The sequence below is a fragment of the Xenopus laevis genome, chromosome 6S (genome assembly GCF_017654675.1).
Source record: "Xenopus laevis strain J_2021 chromosome 6S, Xenopus_laevis_v10.1, whole genome shotgun sequence".
In the NCBI taxonomy this organism is placed as follows: Eukaryota; Metazoa; Chordata; class Amphibia; order Anura; family Pipidae; genus Xenopus; species Xenopus laevis.
This window is the reverse complement of record NC_054382.1, coordinates 54770986-54794085: the sequence shown is the minus strand read 5'-3', so window position 1 is coordinate 54794085 and position 23100 is coordinate 54770986. Positions and strand designations below refer to the sequence as shown.

At 39.5% G+C, this 23100-nt stretch overlaps 1 protein-coding gene across 7 annotated transcripts in view; it reads left to right on the top strand.

Annotated features, from left to right (window-relative positions):
- Positions 1-23100, top strand: part of septin7.S (septin 7 S homeolog) — a 169606-nt gene that overhangs the window by 67056 nt on the left and 79450 nt on the right. For all 7 annotated transcript variants that reach the window (XM_041567592.1, XM_041567591.1, XM_041567595.1 and 4 more), the window contains 3 exons: positions 1680-1780; positions 3023-3157; positions 8649-8766. In XM_041567592.1, coding sequence (XP_041423526.1) covers positions 1680-1780; positions 3023-3157; positions 8649-8766 — 354 coding nt within the window. The remainder of the gene's footprint in view (positions 1-1679; positions 1781-3022; positions 3158-8648; positions 8767-23100) is intronic.

The following is a 23100-nucleotide window of genomic DNA, read 5'->3' as shown; positions in this document are numbered from 1 at the left end:
TGGATGTTTAACCGCAAATGACACTGGTTTACAGTTATGTATTGCTGGATCATTTCAAGATGTGTTTTTATATATTTCTTTGACCATGTATGGAGAAACAAGCTGCTACAGGTCACAATATTCAAACTAGATTGTAGTATGCTATGATGCTAAGCTAAAACCTCCAGTAGAGCATTTTTGTTTGTTTACACTAAATAAAATGCTTCAAAAAACAAAATATTTTACATTTATGCAAAAATTACCTGTAAATGGTACATTAAAAGAGAACTAAACCCTAATGTTAAAAAAACCCTACCCCCTACCCTACATAGACCCCCCCCCTGCCTAGCTGCTACCTCGGGAAAATGCCCATTAGTTTTTACTTACCCCTCTGTGCAGATTCCGTCCAGTGGAGTTCACGGCAGCCATCGTCTTCTCTTTGGTAATCTTCGCTTTGGAATGAGACTGGCGTAGCAGTTGTCGCGAAACAGAAAATTGCTCCAACTGCGCATGTGCCGAAACTCATGAAAATTGCCGAAGTGTGCCAGTCTCTTGCTAAAGATTACCGAAGTGGCTGAAGATGGTGCCCGTGAACTCCACTGGACAGAATCTGCACAGAGGGTTAAGTAAAGACTTAGGGGCATTTGCCCATGGTAGCAGCTAGGCTGGGGGGGAGGAAGGAGGGAGGTCTATGTAGGGAAGGGGGTAGGGTTTTTTTAACTTTAGGGTTTAGTTCTCCTTTAAAGGGTACTATTCCCACCTGTACAGTAAAGAAAAATGTACATTCATCAAAATTAAGTGATTTTCAAGACATGACAAAGGAGCATGTGGATCAGAAATTGTTGCCGGTTTCTTCTAAAATGTATTATTGTCATGGTGTGCAAAGCAATTTTTTCTGTATATTAAGATGAAATAGAGAGTGCACTAGTGAAAACTCTCATAGAAGCTACTTACATGTAGACAATGCTCTACAAAGAACTCCATTGCAAACACTTGCTGTCATCGACCTAAATCTCCTTACCTGGGATCTGGTATTTTGGTGGCTATCTCTCCCGGTAGACTTATGTCCAAGTTAGGGAATCTGAGCCATAAGACTGCATTCTGTATTTTTTACAAAGTCAAAGTTGCACTTTCCTTCCAACAATCAAATCAACTTTTCACCTTAACCAAGAGATCAACCTCCCATCCCTCTATCCTAAGATATCATCTCTGCACAAATAACATTGACACAGTCTGGACATCACAAGGACACTGAAATTCTACAATCTATAATATTCATGTGATGTAAATCTAAATTGATTGTATTGTGACGGAATATAAGAGAGTGCTGGTCCTTCCCAACCATATGCATACTTAATCAACAGTGCAACTCGACAAATTGTTTTGAGGCGAGTGCAGAGAAATTATATAAATATTATACTGTGTTTGGTGAATATGTACTGACGGCAGCCAACAGCATGTGCTGTTAATTGGCAAAAAGAAGATGAGAAGATATTGGGAGCATTTTGGAGGCACAGATCTTCCCTGCTAATGAGCTGTGGATGCCTTGGTGTAGTAAAGTAACCCAAAACATAGTGGCTAGAATTTCCAGCCCATATCTTTGTTAAACTTTACTTCCTCTTTAAGAAATATACTGATTAATGATGTTCATAGTTTGTATTAATGTACGATATATCCATTTTTATATTTTATTTCCTTAGGTTGAGCAGTCAAAGGTTCTTATCAAAGAAGGGGGAGTTCAGCTGCTTTTGACAATAGTAGACACACCAGGATTTGGTGATGCAGTGGATAATAGCAACTGGTGAGATTTTGTTTCATTTCCCCCCAATGGTAAACCATCAAGGAATTTAAAGACTCTAAGGACAAATGCCTCACACACACCTACCTCTCACTGATAGCTTACCTTGACATGCATGGGAAGCCCTGTGTAGGTTATTATTGATAGTGCTGTTGAGGTGATAGCGTGCGTTTTCAGGAAATAACCATCTCCTTTGAGGATTCTAGTTCAGATCAATTAAAAGAAATCCGCTACAGACAATGTGATATTTCGTTTCAAGTAGGGATCATCAGAATACCCCTTTTTGGCTTAAACCCTTTTTTCCTCTGTCTGCTCCGGCTTTTGTAAATTCTGATGCAAGGTGTGTGGGTTAGTATGTTAACTGAATTTTCCCACATAGGTATCCATCTGTAGAACTATAATATATATATTTCTTTGTTTAAAGTGTGCCGGGAAGTGCTTTCTGAATATTTAGCCTTTACTTCCCCTTTTACTTAAATACCTGACTACCAGCAGAAGCATCAGCTATAGGTGGAAAGTGGTCTGTGGAGATGGGTATCTTGCTAGCCGATAGCAGATCTAATTCAAATCAGTTGAATTAGAATTCAATAAGAAAAGTTTTATAACAATAATAATGATTTATTTTTCTCATCTGGAGGCAGTCTACACACCTGCGGTGTCCATATTGATTTTAATTTGAACACAATAACTGGTGCTATATAACAAAGAATATTACATTATATGTTTTCTTTGTTTGTCCTTGAACATTTGTCCACTGGCTCCTATTTTAGTTATTGTTAGACTGCTAATACCATGCTTTGAAAGCCAAAATTACAGTGGCACAAACTTCTTGCACTTCTCTATGCACTTTATGTGCAGTCACCTAACCCTAAAGTTGCTCACTTTCAGAAAGTCTATATCTTAGCTGTCTAAAACGGTCTTTCAAAATTGCTAGTAATAGAAAATTAATGTGAATTACAAAGTGCTCAGAGAAGCATCATCATCATATCATCATTCAGTTTTTGGGGTTTAGATGAATCTTCGAACAGATGATAGTTTGATGGGGGCTGTGAATGTTGTTTCAACAAATAAAGTAGAATTTCTAAAGTTTTCTTTTTAAAAAAAAAAGGTTTTCGGTGCAGATTGCATATTGGCCTCTCCAAGGCCCGGATACTGGAGCAAAGACTGAAATGCAACATTTGAAATCATTTGCTGTTTTGTCAGGTCACAGTAAGTTCTAAGCTTTTTTTTACTCTTCATTTTCAGTTGGCAGCCTGTCATTGATTACATTGACAGTAAATTTGAAGACTACCTAAATGCAGAATCACGAGTCAACAGACGTCAGATGCCAGACAACCGTGTGCACTGCTGCTTATATTTTATTGCTCCTTCAGGCCACGGGTTTGTATTAAAAAAATGTATTTTATTCTAATCTGAATTTAATCTGACATACAGTCCTATATAGTCTTATTCCTTGCAGGAAATGCATTTTCTTTATGGCTTACAGGTGAAATAAATGGATTTGATGATTTTAGTTAATTCAGCAAACCTATGTATACATAACTGCATTTATGTTAATGTTATTGTGTGGGAATTTACAGCTGCCTACAGTTACATTGCTCAACCTTATGCACAGTACTTCTTACACACTGTCTTAATAGCACTTATTTATGGATAGATGTGCAAACAACTTGTCTATTTAAGTATAATGGAAAGCTAAATATTGGTCTGCAATTTTCCACTCAATTACTAATTTTCCTCTGCAAATCTATAACCATCCATGCAGGTTGGTACTTGAGGTCCCAAAATGTTTTTACCGATGGCAGTAAAGTAAATCAGTGATGGGAAAACATTTTGTTCAGAAGTTTTTTCACCATCTTGAACAAAGGGGTATACTGCTCCTTTAATAAGAATTAAGTGATAAAAATGTTCTGATGCTTATTTTAATATTAGCGGTTCACTTTTTTCTATATAATATATGTGTGTGTTTATGCTGGAGAAGCACAGAAATCCTATTTTTTACATGAGGGTACAACTCAGCATATTCTACCTGTGATAAATACAACTCACCCTGGTGGTGTAGTGGTGCGGCAGGGACAACCGCCGCCCCTCTTCTTGCGCCATTGCTGCTCCTTAGGGCGCGCGCCCTCATCTAGTCTCCTTTATAGACGTGGACGTGCTGGCGTGATGACTTCAGCGCGCAATGGCACGAAATTCAAACAGTATAAAAGGGATTTTTAGGTTGCAGTTCATTGCCCGTTATAGGAGTTTGTTCCTGGTGCTATTTGAGCTTTTGCTAATCTGTTTTGAACCTGTTTGATTCCTGTTGTGACCCCTGCCTGGCTTTTGACTATTCTGACTTCTGGATCCTGACCCTTGCCTGAATACCGACTACCTCTTCTGCTTAACCCCTCTGATTGACTTCCTGGTTTGACCCGTGCCTGCCTGACTACGTTTATTCTCTGCCTGCCTCGACCCGGCCTGATCTGACTACTCTATTGCCTAACGTCTTGTACCGTGACCTTCTGCCCAAAGATTTTACCTACAGTTGTGCCCCTTCGCTTGTTTAGAACCTTTCGCCTTGCACCTCTCGTTTTAAGATCTGGCGGCATCTGAGTAACTGAGGGCTCCTCCTGAGGCCAAAGGCGGCTGCTACAGGCAGAAGCACGAACCGAGACCAGGGTGCTTGGCATTGGTTCTAGATTCAGGGTGCCAACCATTACACTACCATATTCTTAGCATATACAATATCTGGGGATTAAAGGTTAAAGGAGAAGAAAAGGCTAAAATTAAGTAAGCTTTATCAGAAAGGTGTATATAAATACACCAGTAAACCCTCAAAGTAATGCTGCTCTGAGTCCTCTGTCAAAAGAAACACAGTATTTCTTTCCTTCTATTGTGTATACATGGGCTTCTGTATCAGGCTTCCTGTTTTCAGCATAAACCTCCAGGGTAGGGCTTGAGCATGCTCAGTTTGCTCCTCTCCCCCTCCCTCCTCCCATCCCTGCTGTAATCTGAGCTCAGAGCTGTAAGTAAGCAGGGAGAGACTCAGGCAGGAAGTGATGTCACACCAAGTTTATATGGCAGCTTCTATCCTAAACAAAAAGAGACAGTGTCTACAGCTGTTTACTCAGGTATGGTAAAGCATTCTGCAGAATAAATATAGCATTCTATCCTGCACTATTGTGGCTAATCTGTTGCCAATAAACTGTCTTGGAGCTTTTCTTCTCCTTTAAGAAACATGTTCTAAAATGCTGCCCTTTCTGTCTTTAGTGCCATCTCATCCAGTGGGAAATCCTTGTTTCCCCTTAAACAGATCAAAACACAAATTCATATTGTGAAATTACATTTTAGTTTGGGTTCAGACACACAGAAACAATAAATCCAATTGATCTTGATATCTTAAATTAAAATGTATTGAAATATAATAACTGTTTACAACATACTTAAAATGTTTTAAGGGTTACATCCCCCAATTTTTTTATTCAATCATATATTTAAATGGAGTTACATAGTTACATAGTTAAATTGGGTTGAAAAAAGACAAAGTCCATCAAGTTCGACCCCTCCAAATGAAAACCCAGCATCCATAAATACACCCCTCCCTACTTTTAATTAAATTCTATATACCCATACCTATACTAACTATAGAGCTTAGTATCACAATAGCCTTTGATATTATGTCTGTCCAAAAAATCATCCAAGCCATTCTTAAAGGCATTAACTGAATCAGCCATCACAACAACACCCGGCAGTGCATTCCACAACCTCACTGTCCTGACTGTGAAGAACCCCCTACGTTGCTTCAAATGAAAGTTCTTTTCTTCTAGTCTAAAGGGATGGCCTCTGGTACGGTGATCCACTTTATGGGTAAAAAGGTGCCCTGTCATTTGTCTATAATGTCCTCTAATGTACTTGTAAAGTGTAATCATGTCCCCTTGCAAGCGCCTTTTTTCCAGAGAAAACAACCCCAACCTTGACAGTCTACCATCATAATTTAAGTCTTCCGTCCCTCTAACCAATTTAGTTACACGTCTCTGCACTCTCTCCAGCTCATTTATATCCCTCTTAAGGACTGGAGTCCAAAACTGAACTGCATACTCCAGATGAGGCCTTACCAGGGACCTATAAAGAGGCATAATTATGTTTTCATCCCTTGAGTTAATGCCCTTTTTTATGCAAGACAGAACTTTATTTGCTTTAGTAGCCACAGCATGACACTGCCCAGAATTAGACAACGTGTTATCTACAAAGACCCCTAGATCCTTCTCATTTAAGGAAACTCCCAACACACTGCCATTTAGTGTATAACTTGCATTTATATTATTTTTGCCAAAGTGCATAACCTTGCATTTATCAACATTGAACCTCATTTTCCAGTTTGCTGCCCAGTTTTCCAGTTTAGACAAATCACTCTGCAAAGTGGCAGCATCCTGCATGGAACCTATAGTTCTGCACAATTTAGTACCATCTGCAAAAATAGAAACAGTACTTTCAATGCCCACCTCCAGGTCATTAATAAACAAGTTGAAAAGCAAGGGACCTAGTACAGAGCCCTGCGGTACTCCACTAACAACACTGGTCCAATTAGAAAATGTTCCATTTACCACCACTCTTTGTAGTCTATCTTTTAGCCAGTTCTCTATCCAGGTACAAATACTATGTTCCAGGCCAACATTCCTTAATTTAACCAGTAACCTTTTGTGTGGCACTGTAGCAAATGCTTTAGCAAAGTCTAAGTAAATCACATCCACTGCCATCCCAGAATCGAGGTCTCTACTTACATTTTCATAAAAAGAAATTAAGTTAGTCTGGCAAGATCTATTACACATAAAACCATGCTGGCACAATCTCATAGTATTATGATTTGATATGAAGTCCAGTATCTTATCCTTTATTAACCCTTCGAAAAGCTTTCCTACCACTGACGTCAGACTAACTGGCCTATAGTTTTGAGGCTGAGAACGGGATCCTTTTTTGAATAGAGGCACCACATTAGCAATTCGCCAGTCCCTCGGCACTATGCCTGATCTCAATGAATCCTGAAAAATTAAGTAAAGAGGTTTGGCAATCACAGAGCTAAGCTCGCTAATTACCCTGGGATGAATACCATCTGGCCCTGGACCTTTGTTAATCTTAACATGTTCTAGTCTCTTTTGAATTTCTTCATGTGTTAACCATGCATCATTAGTTGTACAGTATTACTAGAATTGGGACTGTTAAGAAGGAAACCACTTACTGGTTCCACATTTGTGTAGACAGATGAAAAATATGAGTTCAGAATCTGCGCTTTTATTTTGTTTTCATCAACCAGCTGACCCCCTTCTCATAGTAAGGGTCCCACCCCTTCCTGCTTCATTTTTTTACTATTAACATATTTAAAAAATAATTTTGGATTTTTTTTATTTCTTGCTGCAATATCCTTTTCTATAGCAATTTTAGCTTGCCTTATAGCTTCTTTGGCATGATTTATTGGCCTCCTTGTACCTTATAAATGTTTCGGCTGTACCAGCTAACTTGAAATCCTTAAAAGCACGTCTTTTCTTACCCACCTCAACACCAACGCTTCTATTGAACCAAAAAGGTTTTGCTTTGCAACGATGTTCCTTGCTTACAAGTGGAATATACTGACAAGTATATTTATTAAGCAGCATTTTAAAGACTTCCCATTTTTGTTCTGTGTTTAACCCTGTGAAAAGCATTTCCCACTTAATATGTTGCAGAGATGCCCTTATACTGTCAAAGTTTGCACGTCTGAAATTTAGTGTTTTAGTTACTCCCTTATAGAATTGCTTCTGCAACAGAATCTCAAAGGAGACCATGTTATGATCACTATTCCCTAAATGCTCACCCACACAAATGTTAGAGATGAGTTCAGTATTGTTAGTTATTACAAGGTCCAAAAGAGAGTTATTTCTAGTAGGTTCTTGAACGAGCTGGAATAAAAAGTTGTCATTCAGCATATTTACAAACCTACTAGCTTTTTCTGTCTTAGCAACCCCATTACCCCAGTCAATGTTATGTGTTGATACATTTTAACCTAATGCCTAGATAAAGTTTGATCTTTACATTACATATTCCTTAGCTATCTATCACATTCCGCTCTTGAAATGTGGAAAACTATATGCACATTTCACCACCCTGTAATGTTGGAGTGACAGTGCACTATGCAGTATGCAATTGCTCTTTAATAGGGGTCCCCAACCTTTTTCACCCATGAGCCACAAAAGCATTCAAAAAATTCTGGGGGGTTCCAAATACAGATTGTTATTGGCTATTTGATAGCCTCTATGTGGACTGGCAGCCTACAGGCGGCTCTGTTTGGCAGTATATCTGGTTTTTACACAACCAAAACTTGCTTGCAAGCCAGGAATTCAAAAATAAGATCTAGCTTTGAGGCTACTGTGAGCGACATCCAGAGTGTTGGTGAGTAACGTTGCTCACAAGCCACTGGCTGGGCACCACTGCTCTATAAGAACAAGGAGAGTGGAAATGAGCAATCCAGAAGGAACATTAGTTGTTTATTTGCCCATTTAAAATTGTAAAGACTGTTTTCTAGTCTATAAGATAGAAGCTAGAATGTTTCTTTGTACATTTTGAAACAGTTTGTGGATATGACTGAAAATAAATGAAGACTGAAGAAAACAAAAAACTATTAATGTAATCACCAATAATTATGAAAAAATATAATTTGAAACAACTATTCAATGTACCTTAAGTATATATGTTGAATTGTGTTATTTGCAAATGCAACTGAAAGAAACACTTGCTTATCCCAGTCTGTTCTAGGTGTAGCTGAAGTTGGTTCTACAGAGAAAGTAGCGAGATCTATACAACATATACTGCTTTCACTGGCAAAAGCCTTTACCAATAATTTTTCTTCTTTTTTTAGGCTAAAACCATTGGACACTGAGTTCATGAAACATTTGCATGAGAAGGTCAACATCATTCCGCTTATTGCCAAAGCTGATACTCTCACACCAGAAGAATGCCACCAGTTCAAAAAACAGGTGATCATAGCTCATTAGTCTAAAGCCTATTCCATAGTGATACCATTTTTGGACCCATGTTAAACCTCCTTTATGCTTTATCTTTACTAGTATGGGTATGGGATCAGTTATTTGGAAACCCATTATCCAGAGCATTACAGGAAGTTCATCTCCCATAGGGATCATTTGTCAACACTGGGCAAATATGCCTATGGGCAGTTACCCATAGCAACCAATCATTGATTAACTTTTTAAAGCCAAACTGCAACAAGAGAATTGAATGCAGCAATATGGTTGCCATGGGTTACTGCCTAAGGGCAAATGTGCCCAGTGCTGGTAAATGACTCCCCATTGGCCAGTATTGGACATCCTTTAGAACAGAGATCCCAAACTATTTTTACACGTCAAATGTAAAAAAGTTTGGAGAGCAACATAAGCATGGAAAATTTCCCACGGATACCAAATAGGTGCTGTTATTGGCTGTTGTAGCCTATGTGGACTGGCAGTCTACAAAAGGCCCTGGCAATGCACGTAGTCTTTATGCAACCAAAGGTTGCCTTCAAGCCAGGAATTCAAAATTTTGCTGGGATCTCACCTTAATAAAGAAGATTTGGATTTTTTGTGCAGAAGCATTGAGTGGCGTGTGCCTTTATTCCTATCTTGTTTCTACAGTACGAAGGCTTGTATTTGCAGCCGAACCAACACTGTGCACCTCCCATCGGAATTTTTTTTTTTTTACTTGAAAAGTAAGAAAGAAGCTACCATCGTGACCAGGGACTTAGAAAGAAGCACCTGTGTTGAGGTTACTGGGAGCAACATGTTGCTTGTGAGCCACTGCATGGGGAGCATTGCTTTAGTGGAACAATGCTGTGTATCATAATTGGTAGGTTATAATGAGATTTACTACAATGCTAGTAATAATACTGCAGAGGCATTCTATCAGGCCTTGAAGCCAAATATGATCAGAGCTAGCTGCAACATATAGGACAATATTCAGTCCTAAACATTGCAACATGTAGTTGACTACTTGTAGAAGGGTAAAATAAATTCCTTTTTACTGCATTTTGTGGTCTGTGTGGTGAGCCCTAGAGTAAACGGTAAAGCCTCTTTACAATGAAATAAGTCTGCTACAAGATTAATTTTGTCCTAGGCATAAAGCACCCATATGAGATTGCAGTATTTGAAAGGACTGATTATGCTATATACATGGAAATCTGTTTAAGGTTACATAATAATTAAGCTTTAACCCTTTCCCTGCCAGCCCTTTTGTCCTAGATGCGAACATCTACTGCCAAGCAGTTTTTAGATATTTTGCACTCTTTCACTTTAAGGGCCTTTCCTGCGGTGGTCTTTTAGTTTACCCAGGAAAACAAAATATTGTTTTTTTCAGGACAACCTGAACTTTCAAAATATGCAAGAATTTTGGTGTAATTCAACTTCTGTAAAAAAATATAGGCTTCTAAGTGTCTAATAAAATGAAAAAAATCATGTTTCACAAAGAACAATCACATATATCAGAAACATAATTTATTTTATGTACTAGAACACAGCCGATTTAGAAAGGTCTATGTCTCCTGAACGCGGCAATACCAAATATATATATAGTTTTAGGGGAATTTCTCACTTGTATAGCTCAAAATCTACAAGCAGTACACTACCAAATTTCCAAAGCACCGCTCCCCAAACGGCATACTTCTGATTTCAAGGCCAAACATTCCACTAACAGTAGGTTTACCCTAGGAAACAACCCATTATTAGAAAGAACAGATTCTGGTGAATCAAAAATGGGTAAATATATTTTTGTACTCCAAACTATCAAGTTGCAATTGTTTCCTAAATTTATAATGTTTTATAGAAATTGGTGAATTTTTTGAAAAATAACCTCAAAGCTTCCACTCTACAGCATCATATCTCTCACACATCATTAGTTATCAATGTAAAACACCCCAAATATGAAAGCCTGGGGTCCACTGAACAGTTTGATGCCCAATACGTATAGGTTTACCTAAGCATGTAGTATATAGGGGCCCTAAAATGTAGACACCTCATTTGAGCTATCAGTTCTGTAATTCCAGATACTGCAAAATCAACACATTTACATAGTTTGGGGGGGGCAAAGTTAGAAAAAAAGTACGTTCACCCCAGAAAACCATATATTTTCGGAAAGTACCCATTCTCCCGAATCCAAATTGGGTATGCATGTCTTTCTACTCCAAAGCACTTAGTCGCAAACCCTTCCTAAATTTGGCAATTTTGGTGCCATTTTCTAAAATCACCTCAAAACTTCCAACCTGCAACATCGTATTTCCAACATACTATTATGTATCAATATAAATCACCCCAAATATGAAAGCCTGTGGTCCACTGAACAGTTTGATGAAGACACCCCATGTGGTCTGTCATTTCAGGTACTGCAAAATCATCACCTTTACATAGTTTTGGGAAGCGGCAAAGGTATAAAAAAGTACGTTCACCCCAGAAAACCATATATTTTCGGAAAGTACACATTCCCCCGAATCCAAATTGGGTATGCATGTCTTTATACTCCAAAGCACCAAGCTGCAAAACTTTCCTAAATTTGGCAATTTTGGTGACAGTTCCAAAAATCACCTCAAAGCTTCCACCCTGCCGCATTGTATGTCCCACATACTATTGAGTATCAAGATAAATCACCCCAAATATGAAAGCCTGGGGTCCTCTGAACAGTTTGATGCCCAATATGTATAGGTGTTCCAAAGCATTGGCATATAGGGGCCCCAAAGGGAAGACCCCCATATGGTCAATCATTTCAGGTGCTGCAAAATCAACACATTTACATAGCATGGGGGGGGGGGCAAAAGTAGAAAAAAGTAAGTTCACCCAAGAAAACCATATATTTTCAGAAAGTACACATTCGCCAGAATCCAAATTGGGTATGCATGTCTTTGTACTCCAAAGTACCAAGCCACAAACCATTCCTAAATTTGGTGATTTTGGTGACATTTCAAAAAATCACTTCAAAATTTGTAACCTGCAGCTTCGTATTACCCACATACTTTTAGGTATCAATAGAAATCACCCCAAATATGAAAGCCTAGGGTCCTCTGAACAGTTTGATGCCTAATATGTATAGGTGTACCCAAGTATGTGGCATATAGGGGCCGCAAAAGGAAGACCCCCATATGGTCTGTCATTTCAGGTACTGCAAAATCAACACATTTACATAGATTTGGGGGGCAGCAAAGGTAGAAAAAAGTACGTTCACCCCAGAAAACCATATATTTTCGGAAAGTACACATTCCCCTGAATCCATATTGGGTGTGCATGTCTTTCTTCTCCAAAGTACCAAGCCGCAAACCATTCCTAAATTTGGTGATTTTGGTGACATTTCCAAAAATCACCTCAAAATGTCTACCCTGCAGCATCGTATTACCCACATACTTTTAGGTATCAAGAGAAATCACCCCAAATATGAAAGCCTATGGTCCTCTGAACAGTTTGATGCCCAATATGTATAGGTGTACCCAAGCACGTGGCATATAGGGGCCCCAAAAGGAAGACCCCCATATGGTCTGTCATTTCAGGTACTGCAAAATCAACACATTTACATAGATTTGGGGGCAGCAAAGGTAGAAAAAAGTACGTTCACCCCAGAAAACCATATATTTTCGGAAAGTACACATTCCCCTGAATCCAAATTGGGTATGCATGTCTTTCTACTCCAAAGTACCAAGCCGCAAACCATTCCTAAATTTGGTGATTTTGGTGACATTTCCAAAAATCACCTCAAAATTTCCACCATGCAGCATCGTATTTCCCACATACTTTTAGGTATCAAGAGAAATCACCCCAAATATGAAAGCCTATGGTCCTCTGAACAGTTTGATGCCCAATATGTATAGGTGTACCCAAGCACGTGGCATATAGGGGCCCCAAAACGAAGACCCCCATTTGGTCTGACATTTCAGATACTGCAAAATCAATACATTTACATCGTTTTGAGGGGGGACAATGTAGAAAAAAGTAAGTTCACCCCAGAAAACCATATATTTTCGGAAAGTACACATTGCCACAAATATAAATTGGGTATGCATGTCTTTGTACTCCAAAGTACCAAGCCGCAAACCATTCCTAAATTTGGTGATTTTGGTGACATTTCTAAAAATCACCTCAAAATTTCTACCCTGCAGCATCGTATTACCCACATACTTTGAGGTATCAAGAGAAATCACCCAAAATATGAAAGCCTAGGGTCCTCTGAACAGTTTGATGCCCAATATGTATAGGTGTACCCAAGCATGTGGCATATAGGGACCCCAAAAGGAAGACCCCCATATGGTCTGTCATTTTAGATACTGCAAAATCAACACATTTACATCGTTTTGAGGGGGGCAAATGTAGAAAAAAGTAAGTTCACCCCAGAAAACCATATATTTTCGGAAAGTACACATTCCCACGAATCTAAATTGGGTATGTATGTCTTTCTACTCCAAAGCACCAAGCTGCAAACCATTCCTAAATTTGGTGATTTTGGTGACATTTCCAAAAATCACCTCAAAATTTCCACCATGCAGCATCGTATTTCCCACATACTTTTAGGTATCAAGAGAAATCACCCCAAATATGAAAGCCTATGGTCCTCTGAACAGTTTGATGCCCAATATGTATAGGTGTACCCAAGCACGTGGCATATAGGGGCCCCAAAATGAAGACCCCCATATGGTCTGTCGTTTCAGGTACTGAAAAATCATCACATACATAGTTTTGGGGGGGAGCAAAGGCAGAAAAGACTACATTCACCCCAGAAAACCATATATTTTTGGAATTAACACATTCCCAAGAATCCAAATTGGGTATGCATGTCTTTGTACTTCAAAGTACCAAGTCGCAAGCCGTTCCTAAATTTGGCGATAAAAGCAACAGTTTTTACATTTCTGAAAATTTCCTAAATATATTGCAATTGGACGCATTTATCTCACCCAATTTCTTACATACAATTGTAAAACACCATAAATACTGATGCCAAGGGTCTACTGAACAGTTTGATGCCCAATATGCATAGATATACCAAGGCAGCTGGCATGTGCGGACCCTAAATGAAAATAGTGCATATGAGTTTTCTCCGCTGCCGATTCGCCTTCTGTGAACATAGACCCTTGACTTCATATTATGTGCCTCAAGACCCTCCTAAAAGCAAAGACCCCCCAAAACCATATATTTTTGGAAAGTACACATTCTGATGAATCCAACAAAGATAAAGACGTCTTTCTACACCAAACTACCAAACTGCAAAGCTTTTCTAAACATAGAGGTTTTTACAACATTTCTGAAAATCGCCTAAAAATTTTGCAGTTTTCCGCATTTATCTCGCACAATGTTTTACGTACAAACCCTAAATATGGACGTCAGATGTCTACTGAATAGTTTGATGGCCAATATGCATAGCTTTACCAAAGTATGTGGTGTGTACGGACCCAAAATGAAAAATGTGCATTTGAATTTTCACGCCGGCCAACTCAGCTGCTGAAAAGAGAGCCCCAACTGTGCGTTATGTGCCGTAAGAGCCCCAAACTGTAAAAAAAACCTAGAAAACCATATATTTTTGGAAAGTGCATATTCTGACGGATCAAACAAAGTAAAATATATCTTTCTATACCAAAGCACCAAACAGCAAAACTATACTAAAGATACATAAGCAAAACAGAACAGAATATTCAATAAAAAAAATCACAGAAAAAGCGAAAATGATAAAATGACAGCAAATAAATATAATTATGCAGGTGTATACTCTTGCAAAGGTGTGTGTATATATGTGAGTATTGGTGTGGGTATATGGGTGTACAAATATACAAATATAGTGGGGGAAAGAAGTGAGAAATTGAAAAAAGTAAAAAAAAAAAAAACAAGTTTGATAAAAACAAAGTGTAATAAAGTAAATTTTGTACCTGGGGATAGGCAAAGTCTCCCCCTCTCGAACACAACTGGAGGTCCGCAGCAGGAAGGCTCCCAGGCAGATCAGCACCAGCAGAGAAGAAGGGGGGCGGTGCTGAGAGGCAGGATTTTTTACCCCAGAAGCAGCCACGTGTCAGCTGACGTTGGCGCTGCTTGGGGGTCACGTGGGGGAATGATCGTGGGGCCAGCAGGCGACTGAGGACCCGGAGCTCGTTGCCTAAGGCGCTGGCCTAAGTGATCTGCGGCTTTTCCCAGCAGCGCGAGCCGCAGATCACAGAAGAAAAGAAAAGTGCCTTGAAATCCGACACGGTAAGTGTTTGGGTAGTCGGCGGATCTTGGGGTCGGGTGGGGGGTCGATCGGTGGGGCCAGCAGGGGATCGAGGGCCGAGTGCGCGTTGCCTAGGGGGTTGCAAAGTGATCTGCGGCTGTTTCCTTCCCCTGCGAGCCGCAGATCACATTAGAAAGCAGGAAATACCAAACAACGTACAAGGTACGTGTTTGGCAGTCTGAGCCCTTGCCTGCCAGAACGTACAGCCTATGTGCTTGGCAGGCAAAGGGTTAAAAATAAAAAAACAAGTGCATCCCATCAAGTCAAAACGTTTGGCCTAATGACACATCTGAAGACTTTCCAGTTTGGCTAAGAGGGGAAGCAATTCCTTCCTGACTCCCAGTATGACATTTGGACCAATCTCTGGATCAGGTTTGTGGTAATAGCTAATTTTAGTAACCCCATGGTTTGTCACTTGCTAAGCCACCCAGCCCCTTTTTGAATCTACTGTAATTTATCTGCCAGTACAGCCAAACCTTTCCACTATTATGACAGTACCTCCTTTCTTCTTATCTTGGTAGATGCCGTTTATATCTGCTGAAAGAACATTCCTAGCACTCCTTCCTAATACCAAGTTACTCTGTGAGTCAACTTGCTCCATACATGCCAGTTCAGAGTGGTTATCCTCAACATATTCACCCAAAACACCAAAATCTGTTGTGATCTAGCTATTGACCAGCCGCCACCCCTGGCCCTTCATTCCCCTACTCCACATTTTTTTTTTAAGGTTTTTATTTTGCATTTTGAAACAATAAAAAAACAAACAAATATTGTATTATGCATGGTTCCATCTTATTGTAAATATATCACACAGTATATCAGCATTTGAAATAATTGAATCCTTTACATTTGTATATACTTTAATTCGGGTATAATTCTGGATCTATTGCCCCTAGAGCACTTAAGTAGGTGATATAGATATAAATGCCATTGTTATCTTGCCATTTCTAACATTAAGGCTCCTCTGTGGCCTCCAGCCAGTCCTGCCACACCAGATCATATTTCTGAGGACATCCTCTTGCAGTATAGGTGAGTTGTATTAGGGGGAGTGTTGTTTTTAGCAAGTTCAACCAGCCATTAAATGTGGGTGGTTGGGGGGACATCCAATTCAGGAGAATACATTTCCTGGCATAGAACAGTAATGTACGAAAAAGAATTCTCATGGCCGCCCTTGGGGTTACTTCATCTATTACACCAAGAATGCACACCTGAGGGGTTATCAGATTGGGTAGTGTCGTTTTATCCTGAATATAGTTGAGAACCTGAGACCAGAAGGCTTGAATTCGGGGGCATGACCAGATGAGGTTTAGGTAAGACGCCTCTGAGACCCTACACTTAGGACACTGTGGTGAGTCGAGTCTGTTCATACGAAACAGCCTATTTGGAGTTAAGTGGAGTCTATGTAGGATCTTGAACTGAATCAATCTATCTCTGGTCGAGACGAGATAGTCATAGGCCCTATCAGTTGCCTACTCCACTTTTTAACTGTGATAAACTCATATACCTTAACTGTCCCGTCTCTTGCTTCCAGTTTACTTGACAGTTGCTGCTTATCCCACCCCCTTGTTTTCATTTCCCTAAATGCTGCAAGAAGCCCATTTAGATTCTGCAATTCAGATTCTAAAAGGAAATCGACCACCTGCATCTCTCTCAAATGAATGGAACGGCTGCTTTTAGATAGTATATATGCAACATGATGCACGTTGATTGGCACCAACAAACCCAATGAAATTCATTCTTAATCCAATTTTAATGCTGTGCAATTCCTACCTTTTTTGACTCTTTTATAGTTTAGTGTTTTGGTTTCTTTTGGAACTTTACTCTTACAATAAATGTTTAGCTTGCACATTGGACCACCTTTGAGGCAGGAGTTCAAATCAAAGTACTTTATTTTGCAATTGATCCAATTCAAGTGCCTGAATGTTTTGTACTATTATGTAATCATAGTCCAGTAATCCCAATCACGTCACTTCATATGTGGTATCCAACTGTTCAGTAGACCCTTGCCATCAATATTTAGGGTGGTTTTCCATTGTACCGTATATACTCGAGTATAAGCCGAGTTTTTCAGCATCCAAAATGTGCTGAAAAAGTCTACCTTGGCTTATACTCGAGTCAGTGGGCAGTAGCTGAGATTGCAGTCACTTTTAATCATTCCTATAACAACAATTCGCTTGGGGAGAGACTGCAATATCACACAGAGCCCTCTGTTGGTTATATGAAAGAATAACAGTGCGCCCTCTGTTGGTTATATGAAAGAATAACAGTGACTGCAATATCACACAGCGCCATCTGTTGGTTATATGAAAGAATAACAGTGACTGCAATATCACACAGCGCCCTCTGTTGGTTATATGAAAGAATAATAGTGACTGCAATATCACACAGCGCCATCTGTTGGTTATATGAAAGAATAACAGTGCGCCCTCTGTTGGTTATATGAAAGATTAACAGTGACTGCAATATCACACAGCGCCCTCTGTTGGTTATATGAAGGATTAACAGTGATGGCAATATCACACAGCGCTCTCTGTTGGTTATATGAAGGATTAACAGTGATGGCAATATCACACAGCACCCTCTGAACATGGTAGTGGGACAGTGGGACAATGCACACAGTAATCTATTTGGCAATTCTCTGTCACCATCAACTTTGCAAAGAAGTCCGGTTGATCGATGGGGGGTCGCTTTGGCAGAATGTGCGCTGCTGGGAGACAGGGCTGTAGTTGTGTCTAGGCTTATACTTGAGTCAAGTTTTCCCAGTTTTCGTAGGTAAAATTAGGTACCTTGGCTTATACTCGGGTCGGCTTATACTCAAGTATATACGGTATGTAAGAAATTGTGTGAGATAATGTGGCAAATTGCAATATTTTTATGTGATTTTTGGAAATTTAATAAAAATTGCCAAAATTAGGAAAGCTTTGCGGCTTTGTACTTTAGAGTAGAAAGACATGCAGCCCCATTTTAGATTCAGGGGAATGTGTTCTTCATAAAAATATATGGTTTCCTGGGGTGAACATACATTTTTGCCCATAAATGTGCTGATTTTGCATCTGGAATTACTAAAGTATGAGGTGTCTTCTTTCTGGGGCACCTATACTCCACCTACTTAGGTGTACTTATGCATATTGGGTATCGAAGTGTTGAGCAGACCCTGGGCTTTCATATATAGGGTGTTTTATCTTGGTATGTAATGATATGTGGGAAATACGATGCTTCAGAGTTGGAGTATTGAGGTGATTTTCAGAAATGTCAAAAAAATTGCCAAATGTAAGAAAGCTTTGAGGCTTGGTACTTTGGAGTAGAAAGGCGTGCATACCCATTTTAGATTCGTCAGAATGTGTACTTTCTAAAAATATATGGTTTTCTGGGGTGAACATACATTTTTGTACTTTTGCCCTTGAAAATGCTGTAAATGTGCTGATTTTGCAGTATCTGGAATTACAGAACTGATAACTCGTATAGGATGTCGTCATTCTGGGGCCCCTATATGCCAAATACTTAGGTGTACCTATGCATATTGGGTATCAAACGGTTCAGCGGACCCCGGGCTTTCATGTTTAGGGGGTATCTTGGTATGTCTTGATATTTTTGAAATACGATCAGGGCAGGATTTACATAGTGGGCGCCCCTAGGCCCACTGCTGTTCATCGCCCCTGTCCCCTCTCCTTTATTCATGCAAATTCATCTGGACTGGAGCAATGGAGATTTAAAAATTTGTATCTCCAGCACATCCCCAGTGTACTGTAGGCCCGGGCCTAGGTGGCCTTTCCACAAATCCGGACCTGGATACAGTGCTGTAAATTGGACACTTTGAGGTCACTTTTCAAAAATGTAACACATTTTTATAAAAACTGCTAATTTTAGGAAAGATTTGCAACTTGGTAGTTTTGAGTACAAATCTATATTTACCCATTTGAACTCGTTAGAATCTGTTCATTCCAATAATGTGTAGTTTTTTTTAGGGTAAACCTACTGTTAGTGGAATGTATGGCCTTGAAATCAGATGTATGCAGTTTTGTGGAGAGGTGCTTTGGAAATTTGGTAGTTTGCTGCTTCTAGTTTTTGATCTATAGAAGTGAGAACTCTCCATAAAACTATAAATAATTGGTATTGGCGCATTCAGGAGACACAGAACTTTCCAAAGCTGCTGTGCTCTCGTGCATTAAATAAATTATGTTTCTGATACATGCGTTTGTATCATGCAAAACATTTTTTATACACTTAGAAGCCCATATCTTTTTACAGGAGTAAAATTACAACAAAATTCTAGCATATCTTGAAAGCTTAGGTTGTCCTGAAACAAACAATGTCTTGTTTTCCTGGTTAAACTTAAAGACCCCCCCAGTAAAGGCCCCTAAAGTGAAAGCACACAAACTGTTCATAATTTTTATTGTCTGGCAATAAAAATTGTCAAATTTGCTGGCAGTGAAATGGTTAAACATAGTAACATAGTAAGTTAAGTTGAAAAAAGACACACGTCCATCAGGTTCAACCTATTAACTTTTTTTTTTCTTTAACCTGCCAAACTGCCAGTTGATCCAGAGGAAGGCAAAACCCCCATCTGAAGCCTCTCCAATTTGCCTCAGAGGGGGAAAAAATTCCTTCCTGACTCCAAAATGGCAATCGGACTAGTCCCTGGATCAACTTGTACTATTAGCTGTATTCCATAACCATGTATTACCTCACTTTCTAAGAAGCCATCCAACCCCTTCTTAAGCTATCTAATGTATCAGCCTGTACTGAAAGAATTCCACATCTTCACAGCTCTCACTGTAAAATCCCCCTTGTCATGATACAGGCCTGTAATAGTTAATAAAACAGGCCAAGGTATCATGAGAAATATGTCTGCCAGCATCTAAATCAGACACATAACAGGCCGCTTTTCACTATGGTCAGAGGGGTCAGAGCTGTAATGCCCTCCTCCATGCCCTGGCTGATAAGAGCCATTCCATGGGGAGGGGGAAGCCCAAGGAGTGAGGTCCCAGCAAGACCATCAAAGGTGAAGTGAAGGTCACATATAATGTATACTCAAATATATTTATCCTTACAGAACCCATACCTGTTGTACCAACAGTATAAAAAACTGGTGATGGGTTCAAGGCAATTTCAGCTTTCAAACGAGTCCAAACATGACTGGGTTTGGTACTCTGTATATCAGATGTGAATATCTGGGCAGGGGCAGATCGAACAGTATTGATGTTTAGTATCTATGGAATCCCTGAGAGAATTTATAACCAATGAATATAATATAATCTCTCTCCTATGTTCCTATAAGGAGTTATGGTCATTATATTCTTGGTCCAGTTCCTACTCACAGGAGCTCATAAAAACTCAATCTCTATCCTGCTAGGCCACGCCCCTTGTATTCTTGAGGAAGGGGGAGTGTGCAGTTACCTGATGCCCTGAAATCACTAATAAATAGTCAGCTCTTCTGACTAAACTTGGGATTTACTTTGGAGGACCAATTGCGATTGGAAGTTATCCTGTTTGTTTCCCCTTTCCTCCAGGACCAGGAATTCTATATTTTTGGGGTTAAGTATAGGTTTTCCATGTTTTCCCTTTTATTTTACAACTGTTTGTAATTGTATTATTGAATGTATGTCTCTTTTTGTAACATCTTTTTGTATATTGCACTGTTATACCTTTTATAATATTAAAGAGAATTTAATAAGATTGTCTTTGGTGCTCTAAACGAACCTAGCCTGAAAGAGTGTAACTGTGAGCCTTAACCCTCTGCACGCTTAAAGGGATACTGTCATGGAAAAAACATTTTTTTTCAAAATTAATCAGTTAATAGTGCTGCTCCAGCAGAATTCTGCACTGAAATCCATTTCTCAAAATAGCAAACAGATTTTTTTATATTCAATTTTGAAATCTGTTATGGGGCTAGACATATTGTCAATTTCCCAGCTGCCCCAAGTCATGTGACTTGTGCTCTGATAAACTTCAATCACTCTTTACTGCTGTACTGCAAGTTGGAGTGATATCAACCCCCTCCCTTCCCACCCCCAGCAGCCAAACAAAAAAACAATGGGAAGGTAATCAGATAGCAGCTCCCTAACACAAGATAACAGCTGCCTGGTAGATCTAAGAACAGCACTCAATAGTAAAAACCCATGTCTCACTGAGACACATTCAGTTACATTGAGAAGGAAAAACAGCAGCCTGCCAGAAAGCATTTCTCTCCTAAAGTGCAGGCACAAGTCACATGACATGGGGCAGCTGGGAAATTGACAAAATGTCTAGCCCCATATCAGATTTCATAATTGAATATAAAAAAACCTGTTTGCTCTTTTGAAAAATGGATTTCAGTGCAGAATTCTGCTGGAGCAGCACTATTAACTGATTCATTTTGAAAAAAATATTTATCCCAATGACAGTATCCCTTTAAGTACTTGTTGATTTAGTAGGAACTAACTGACTATAGTGAGAGAGAGTGTTTAATGCATTGGTGTATTGTGAATTATTACCTGTTAAAGAGAACGGGGAAATAGTCACATTAGGTTTCTATCGCCTGTGAATGATAGATGGTGGCAGCGAATGAGTTTTGTGGGTGTTGGTTGGTGTCTGGGGTGCTTTTGTGTTAGTCTAACCTGTGTGCAAGGTGGGTGAGTGACCCCTGATAGCCACACCTAAAGTCACGTGTGGTTGGAAGTACCGTGTCCGTGACACCCCTTCCGAATATTTAGGCGGAACCTCTTTTCTTCTAATCGGAATGGGTATCTTCGTGTCAGCTGGAAAGACCTACTGGTAAATAAAGCATTAGAGAGATTATTATATGATCCCCTTATATATTTATACATAGTTATCATATCATCATCATCATAGCTAAGATTTTCCATGCCTTTTACCAGCTTAGTTACCCTTCTCTGGACCTTCTCTAATAAAATAATGTCCTGTTTGAGAGATGGAGACCAAAACTGTACAGCATATTCTAGATGGGGCCTTACCAGTGCTCTATAAAATGGAAGAATGACTGCTTCCTGCCGTGAATCAATGCCCCTTTTAATACAGCTAAATACCTTATTTGCCCTTGATGCTGCTGACTGGTTTGCTTGCTACAGCCAAGCTTATCATCTACAAGAACTCCAAGGTCCTTTTCCATAATGGATTTGCCTAGTGCATGCCCATTAAGGGTATAAGTGGCTTGGATATTTTTACATCCTATGCATGACTTTACATTTATCAACATTGAATCTCATCTGCCACTTAGCTGCCTAGATTGCCAGTTTTTCAAGATCCTGTTGCAAGGATGCCACATCATAGATGAAATTAATTGGGCTGGATAGTTTTGTGTCATCTGCAAACACTGATACATTACTTACAATACCCTCCCCTAAGTCATTAATAAACAAGTTAAATAAATGTGGACCCAATACAGAGCCCTGAGGGACCCCACTAAGAACCTTACTCCAAGTAGTGAATATACCATTAACAACCACCCTCTGTACCCCTTTCCTGTAGCCAGTTTCCTATCCATGTGCAAACGACTTCATTAAGCCCAACAGACCTTAGTTTAGAAAGCAGTCATTTGTGGGGCACGGTATCGAATGCTTTGGCAAAATCTACTGCCCCCCCACTGTCCAGCATCTTACTTACCTCATCATAAAAACAGATTAGTCTGACATGAACTATCCTTCATAAAGCCATGCTGATTGCTGCCCGCAATGCCATTCACTAGGACAAAATTTTAAATGTGATCCCTTAATAAGCCTTCAAATAATTTGCCCACCACAGATGTCAAATTTACTGGCCTATAATTGCCAGGCTGGGATCGTAATCCCTTTTTAAATAATGGAATTACATCAGCTTTTCTCCAATCCATAGGTCCCAATACTAGCGAATCTGAGAAAATCAGAAATAGTGGCTGGTCTAAAACTGAACTAAGCTCTCTTAGAACCCAGGGGTGTACAGTATGTCATCAGACCCTGGAGCTTTGTTTACATTAATTTTTATTAAAACATTATGGATCATATCCTGAGTCAGCCACTGACTAGATTGAGCTGATTCATACAGTATATTGTAACCACCGCACACCTGTAATTCACCCTCACTGCTTATGGTGGTGCTGGACTTCTGTAGACCAGGCAGGG